The 8,668-nt window shown below is 46.5% G+C and overlaps 1 protein-coding gene across 2 annotated transcripts in view; it reads right to left on the bottom strand.

The window, feature by feature from the left end:
• rtn2a (reticulon 2a) overlaps positions 1-5,095 on the bottom strand; it is a 42,364-nt gene extending 37,269 nt beyond the window's left edge. Inside the window, exon 1 of one of the 2 annotated variants that reach the window (XM_063205870.1) lies at positions 4,900-5,095. In XM_063205870.1, the coding sequence (XP_063061940.1) occupies positions 4,900-4,927 (28 nt within the window). In that variant the 5' untranslated portion in view covers positions 4,928-5,095. Of the gene's footprint in view, positions 1-4,429; positions 4,619-4,899 lie in introns of those variants that run through there. The other variant, XM_063205871.1, reaches the window with a different exon arrangement.
• Between the last annotated feature and the right edge of the window lie 3,573 nt (positions 5,096-8,668).

Genomic DNA, 8,668 nt, shown 5'->3' with positions numbered 1-8,668 from the left:
ATCAGTGAGTGGTTTTCATCGTGTTTTGAGCCAAGACACACCTTTGTTGAGGACAAAATGCCAAAGCACACCAACCAATTGTAAACGTTAGCTGAAAATAAACCCCCTAATTCCTAGTCTATTAACAATGTACAGTCATTCTATAATATCCCACAGCACACAAGATGATCTCTCACGAGGCGACACCAGTGATCCCCGGCACAGTGGTTGAAAAACACTGTTTTAAATGACCAAGACTCAAACGTATGTGATTATTTGATCATTTCAATGTACTCAATAACAAATGTTGAAGATGTATAGATCCCCAATAGAGCTGCTCGAGAGCCTCCTATAAACAAATGTTGAACTTCCATCCTTAAATCCGTTCCACCAAGCACTGCCAAATAGGAAAACAGAACCATTTCACGTTTATTTCAGTCCAACACAAAGCACACTACACAAAGTCCAACAATAATATCCAAGACGAGAAATTCCTTATCATAAAACAATTATACACTTTTACTTGTGACAAATACTGAAACCTGAGGCACACAGATATTTGAGGAGAGCATAGAGTCTGTGTTGCCTCCTGGGTAAATTTAGGGGTGAGCAGTGCTTTACGTACAGTAGGCCTGCTACATAGCCTGCGGTAGGCTAATCAATAACACTGTACACACTGGCAAGCCAAGAGAAGAGAATGATGAATGGTCAAAGTCCAGCCATGAAATAACAAAAGACAACAAAAAGGATTTCAAGTGTGCGGACTTCTCACTTTGAAAACTACATTTGGCCCTCATCCGGCACCTTTTCCTGGGATGTGCACAATCTCCTTCTTCAACTTATGAATGGACAAATCCATTCACTTGAAATAATTAGGGTACACAGTGGTTCTGTAGAACTCCATTGAACTGCTTTGAAGCAATCACAAATGATCAGCGAGGATTCTTCCACCCTAAATGAACGCTGACGACGAGCGCTGATAGGACAGTGGTTGAGTTTGACTGTCCATCAAAAGAATTCTAAAACAATTCCAACTGTCAATCAAGTCAACTAACAATGCTCAGTGCTTATTTAAACAATGTAAATAGCTCTATGATGAAATAAAGGGTTAGCCCAACACAAAAATATTTGGCTTGTTTGAAATGGACAGGAAACTACCATTTGAACCAAAATAGAATAGACTCGGCAAGCATTGGCAAGGAGATGAATTGGCTCAAGTCTCCCATAGAGATGAATGGGAATGTGAGATTTTCTTCCCGTTTCCTGGTCTACTGTAGTCTCACCCCCTCGCTGTTGCCTCACAACAGAATAGCACCCATGGTGTTCCCTTTATTTAGGGCAGTCATGGGTAAGCGGTTAGGGCGTCAGACTTGTATCCCAAAGGCTGCCCATCCTCCTCCATGACTGAGGTATCCTGAGCATGGTACCGTCCCGCCGCACTGCTCCCTTGGGGCGCCGTTGGAGGCTGCCCCCTTGCACGGGTGAGGTATGAATGCAATTTTGTTGTGTCCAGTGTGCAGGGACTTCACTTCACGTTAGTGTCGATGGTCAAATGAACCCAATACTGTATGTCAAGGTGGAAGCCAGGCAGACACATCCTCCACATCCCCACACCAACCAACCAACACTATGCCAAACATTTGCCCCTCCTTTGGATGTACAGTACAGAAAACCATTTAAGAACAACTGCAATGGAACACCCAGATGGAATGGAATGGAATAATGGAATGGAATGGAAGCAGTGAGTTTTGACTAGTACCGAGATACAGGGAGAGAGTTTTCACCAGCAATGGGGCACCTAAGTCACGCCCTCTACTTCCTGGTTCATGGGGCAGAGGGAGTCAAAAAATGATTACTGGGCTTGAAAATGAGTGATTTTTGGATTTGTGGTGCATAGGTGGAGGTCCAAGGTTCGGATTGGTGCCAAAAAACACTCATTTTCAAGCCCAGTAATTATATTTAGACTCCCCCTGCCCCATGAACCAGGAAGTAGAGGGCGTGACTTAGGTGCCCCATTTGGTGCATTGAGAAGGATACAGCTGAGAGGATGTGGTGCTTAGTTGACAATGGGGGCCATTGGTCTATTTTTTATTACAAAGAGGGGCATTGGCAGGCATGTGATGTGGTCAAGAGTGTTTGGTGAGGCTTAGGATGAGGTACAAGCGACGCTTATTCAAAAAAAGGTGGAGAATCACTGATCTATAGGGCCTGCTCAGACATGTCAAGGAACCTCCATCTAGAACCTGCCCAGACATGCCAGCGAACCTCCATGTAGAACCTGCCCAGGTACCACACAAAAGTCCTTTAGCATTTCCCCCAAACACCCACAGCACACCCATGGTCTATACAGTGCGATTAGTCCATGATCCCTTCTCATACAAAAACCAAAAGGCAATGAGGCCTTCTAATAGATCTGCTAAAGATCATTCACACAGATGCTGGGGAACCTAGGAAATCCCATGATGCTTTGCACAACTGTCCCCAACTGAAAGACAGTATGGCTGCTACTCCCAAATCAGTGGCCTGAGCTAGGGAGCCAATCCAATCTGAGGGCAGGGAGAGGTGGAAAGGCGATGGCGCGCACTACATAATTGACAAAACGGAAGCTTGCAGTTTGTTTGAATACAACTGACATGATTGGCTATGGGCTATGTACAGTAGGCCTACAGTATATACCAAATGATACATTCGTAACACCCAATAAATGATAAAAATAACATGAGGCAATGAGGAACCAGGCCCAAGAGAATCAGCTGCTATACTGTGGGACGGGCAGGCATACCCCAAACACACGCTCACACACACCCATAAACCCAAACACCCACACTTATCCACACATACAATGTACACTGTACATCAAAGCAACGATGACCTGTACATTCATAGCCCATACACCCATAAACACATGCAGTAAATCCAGACCTATTGATTGGAACTTCACAGCCACCAGACCAACTAGAGTGCCTCCTATATTCACCCACAACCAGGACTCGAAATTAACATCAGCCAAATGCTGGTGAAATTTCAATTTGGCTGGTAGAAAAGATCAACTTACTGGCCGTTTTGACACATTAGTTAGTGTGAAATCAGTAGGCATTTTCCATTCACCCATAACCATAGTCAACAGACCCACACATCAATAGCATGGACATACAACCCCATAACCCATTAATTTGAGCTTCACAGACCTGTAATAGAGCCTCCTACATGTACCTATAAGACAGGCTGGCATGCTAAGGCTGACATACTCCATAGACCAATGCCATAGTCCACGCATCTGCAGGCACGCAGATGTTATGCCCAAAAGTTACTTCCAACCTTAAAACAATAAGTCCTCCCTGTTCGCTAAAAAGCATAGCTATGCTAAGATATGGCATAGTCCATAGACCCACATCCAAAGCCCCCACACACACACCCATACTTCATAGACCCACATCCAAAGTCCATACACATACACACACTTATAGATCCACATAAACCCATTTATAGACCCACACCCATACACCATTTACCACCAGTTTTACAATTCCCAGTTCTATTATAGATCCCCTATAGAGCTGCTCTAGAGCCTCTTAGAAACCAATGAGAAGGGCAGGCATAGTCCGTACACCCACACTGATACACCACATAGCCTAACCACACCCAATATCCATAGAACTATACCATACTACATTCCCATACCCATAGTCCATACAAGGGATGTATCGAATCCAAGATTCGGTTTCGAATTCGGACAGATTTGGCCTTGTTGACCGGGTTCGGTTTTGGTGATGATCGGAATAGAATTCGGTATTCCGAGTAGAATTCTGCCAAATCTTAAAGGGGTATGCCACTATTTTGGGGCTTAATACAGTTAAAATCGTTGACCAGGGTTTATATAGGTGGTAAAGTGTCTTATTTTTCATGTAAGCCGTTGTCTTGTTTTAAGACAAGTTAAAAGAGGGCGCATGTCGCTAAGCTAGTGAAAGTCAATGGATCCGTGTAGCATGTAGCAATGCTACACTGTTCCATTGACTTTCACTAGCTTAGCGACATACTCCCTCTTTTAACTTGTCTTAAAGCAAGACAACGCTTAACATGAAAAATAAGACACTTAACCACCTTTATAAACCCCAGCCAACGATTTTAACTGTATTAATCCCCAAAATAGTGGCACACCCCTTTAAGGAGCTGATTCAATAGTTAGCAGAGCCTTTACGAAACCGAATCCAAGATGGGGTTTTGTATTCCGCCTTGTTGCCTGGGTTCGGTTTCGGATTCGGTGATCACGGTAGGATTCGGTATTCAGTTTCAGTTTCAGCTAAATCTTATGCAGTGGATTCGGAAAACAGCAGAACCTTACAAATCAGTACAGTACATCCCTAATCCATTCACACACATACCCATACACATACCCAATATACACCCCATTTTACAGGCTCCATATGATATCTACTAGAGTATTACCGACCTGCTAGAGAGCCTTGGCCCAGTTCCTGCCCAGGAAAATAAGCTCCACTAGCTTGCGGCCGGCACAGCTGCGGGTTAGCACCACCACCGACGACGATCAACGTTCACCCCCGAAAGCACCCCAAATCGCCCTTTCCAAAAGGATGGCCTGTACTGTGCTGTACTGCACTGTGGCTGTAGGATAGTCCTGCACAGTATGGATCAACGTGTACCACCAGCACTGCCACCGGCGCGGAGAATGGGCATGGGCACAGACAAGAAGCACGAGCTCGGATTGCTGGAGTGCTTTAATAACTCATAGTCACATGCAGGTACACACACACACACGTACGTAGACATAGATAGACATACATACAGCACATACCGTACTGTACAGTACTGTACACACATGAAGACGTACGGTACACATGACATGGAAATGCCACACCGCACACCGTGATAGATTTTGGGAGCCTTAATCTGATATCTCACCTTTTGAAGACATGGTTGCTGGTTGCATGGTGTGGCTCCTCTCCTCTACTCGGCTTCTCACTCACACACTCACTCACTCCCTCTCTCTTTCCTCTCTTCTTCTCCTCCTCCTGCGTCTCTCTCTTCTCTCTCCCTTCTTCTTCTTCTTGACTCGCACGCTCACTTTCTCTCTCTCCCTCTCTCTCTCTCTCTCTCTCTCTCTCTCTCTCTCTCTCCCTCTCTCTCTCTCTCTCTCTCTCTTCCCTTCCTTCTCTTACCTCTCACTCTCACTCTCTCTCTCTACCTTGGTCTGTCTCTCTCTTTCTCTCTCTATCTTGGTCTCTCTCTGTCTTTCTCTCTTTCTACTTCTCCTTTTCCTTCTTTCCCTCCCTTCTTTCTCTCTCTGTCTCACGCTCTCTGTCTGTCTCTCTGTATGTGTCTCTCTCTCAGGCTTTCCCTCAGTCGGAACACCCCCTTCTCTCTCTCTCTCTCTCTCTCTCTCTCTCTCTCTCTCTCCCTCTCCCATTCCCTCTCTCTTCTCTCTCCCTCTCTCTCTCTCTCTCTCTCTCTCTCTCTCTCTCTCTCCCTCTCTCTCTCTCTCTCCCTCTCTCTCTCTCTCTCTCTCTCTTTCTGCCATTTTGGTGCCTCTGTTCAGTCAGCATTAATGCAGCAGCCAAAAATACACCACATGGCAACTGGACCTGACACACACACACCCCCAACACACACACACACACACACATACACAGGCAACACACACAGGCAACACACACACGCACGCACGCACGCACGCACCACACACACATACACACACGCGTGCGCGCATGCACGCACGCAGGCACGCACGCACACACACACACGCGCGCACAAACACACACGCACGCACGCGCGCACGCACATGTACACACACACACGCACACACACACACTTACGCACACACATGCACACACACACACACACACACACACACACACACACACACACACACACACACACACACACACACACACACACACACACACACACACACACACACACACACACACACACACACACACACACACACACACACACACACTAGAAATGACAGAAGCCTCGACACACACATACACACACACACACAGGAACTCAGGTCCTCCATGCCTATTACTAAAAACCAACCAAGTGCCACTCTCACACTGCAATACTTTTATATGGATTATTTAAGTCGTTTTATTTCTTTAATTGACAGTTTATACATAATTGTGTTAATGCGTAACGAGTGATATGTTGGGTGTAGGATTTGCGCCAACTGTATGTTTTGCTGGGCACCTACATTTCCTTTAGGATGAGTAAAATATGTGTACTCTGCACAACTGTACAATACAAGGTGTCTTGTCACAACTCTAATATACAGTAGAGAGGTGCATTGGGAGTAATTGAAGAGTTTCATTGAAAAATGATGTAAGCACCATTTTTTTTTAACTGTTGCATTTTCTTAGTGGAATTGACTGTTCAGACATCCAATCATCTACGTGTGAATTCTTGCCATTCTAATATTTTGAGAACATACTTTTTAAACCAATACCGTAAAATGCAATGTAATGCAAAGCCCAATACACAAATGTCAATTTCCCAAAATGTTGCCATACCATTTTGCAATGAAACTTTTAATTTCTTTCTTGTCACAACTGTAACATAGAGTGGTGAATTGCAAAAGCCACATTACTATGAAATTCACTGTATCTGTTTGAGTGTTTGGTGGGCGACTACACGGCAACTTTTGTGGGAGAATGTCAGGAGTCATGTGAACTGGGATGGTTTACTTTGAACACACACTAACATGCGCACGCACGCACGCACGCACGCACACACACACACACACACACACGCACGCACGCACGCACACACGCACGCACGCACGCACACACACACACACACACACACACACACACACACACGAACACACACACACCTCTACCTCCAGTACAGTGTCATGTGAAGAGGGTGATGACAGCTCCACAGCAGCCTCTCCCTCATCCTCTACCGGGGTCGTCACGGTAACCAGAGCTCCTGGCCTATACTGGGAGGGACACCATGACCTTTCAACTTTGACCTTCACCCAACATCGGACCTGTAACCCCACCCACCTCCTCCGCCTCAGTCTGTAAGATATGATCGATGCTTCAAGATCCCCTCCAAATTCTGACCACCACCCCCCACCCCCCCACCCCGGCTTGGCCACAAGACATTAACCCAGTGGTTCCCAAACTGGGGGTCGGGACCCATGGGGGGGGGGGGGTGGGGTTCGCAAGGGGGGTCGCAAACAAAAGGGGCTTGTATTCATTGGTATGGTGAATAGATGTATTTGCTGTCCTGTTGACTTCTGGCAACATTAGCTGACAAACTACTCATCGAAAATCTAGCAATATTTATTTAATTCTTTTCAAGATATTTTTATGGGCTTTTTGGGCCTTTATTTCGGATAGGATAGAGAAGGTGCGACAGGAAGTGAGTGTGGAGAGAGATGGGGTAGGGTTGGGAAATGACCCCGTCCGGACTTGAACGAAAATCTAGCAATATTAATTGACAAAAAATTGCCTGGCATTTGCTAGGCTGAGACTATGGTGTGCAAGGGGTCCCCGCTGAGAAAGTTTGGGAACCACTGCATTAAACAGTGCTCTCCCCCTTCCTCCTCCATGACTGAGGTACCCTGAGCTCAGGCTGCCCCCTTGCACAGGTGAGGCATGAATGCAATTTCGTTGTGTGCTGTGTGCACTCGTGTGCTGTGGAGCTGTGTGCTGTGTCACAATGACAATGATAGTTGGAGTTTCCCAACTGGGCTTTCCACCACCCTCAGCCGCACACGCACGCGCACACGCGCGCGCGCACACACACACACACATACACACACACACACGCATGCACACACACAAAAACGTACACGCACATGCACACACACGGCTCAGCAAGACAAGATGGGTGCTTGAAGACCCCCTCCTAAAGCAGGCAGACCAATGGTGAGGTCATCGATGCAGCAGGATATAGAGTATAATGACATCAGCCTGGTGTACATCAGCTGGCAGCACACTGGCCAATTACTGTAGGGGCAGCTGTGGTGTAATGGGTAGGGAGTTGGACTGTAGATCACAGGGTTGCAGGTTCAAACCCCACCCTCACCTCTCCCTTCCTCCCTCCACGGCTGAAGTGCCCTTGAGCAAGGCACCTATCCCCATACTGCTGCTACAGGGACTGTAACCAATATGCTGTAAATAATAATCTGTAAATCATGGGGTTGCAGGTTCAAACCCCACCCTCACCTCTCCCTTCCTCCCTGCATGCCTGAAGTGTGTCCCCGAGCAAGGCACCTAACCCCACACTACCCCATGGACTGTAACCAATATGCTGTAAATAATAATCTGTAGATCACAGGGTTGCAAGTTCAAACCCCACCCTCACCTCTCACTTCCTCCCTCCATGCCTGAAGTGTGTCCCCGAGCAAGGCACCTAACCCCACACTACTCCATGGACTGTAGAGTGACACTGGTGACTTTGTAAGAAGGAGCTGGTGACAGAGGAGACAAAGGTGATTTGGGCAACTAGACAGAGGCGACTTGAACAACAATTTGTAGTTAAACTTCAGCGAAAATAATACTATGAATTCGACACGATGCGGATCGGCAAATTGCAAGAGCTGTGAATTGGAATGTTGGGATGCTTACATTCTGAATTGGAATGTCGGGATGCTTACACCTGTACGTTCTGCTTTTAAACGTGCATGCACTGTCGCACCTAATACTTGTGTGGCTCT

This window comes from Engraulis encrasicolus, chromosome 8, assembly GCF_034702125.1.
Source record: "Engraulis encrasicolus isolate BLACKSEA-1 chromosome 8, IST_EnEncr_1.0, whole genome shotgun sequence".
In the NCBI taxonomy this organism is placed as follows: Eukaryota; Metazoa; Chordata; class Actinopteri; order Clupeiformes; family Engraulidae; genus Engraulis; species Engraulis encrasicolus.
Note: the sequence above shows the minus strand (reverse complement) of the source record. Positions and strands in the feature narration are given on the sequence as shown.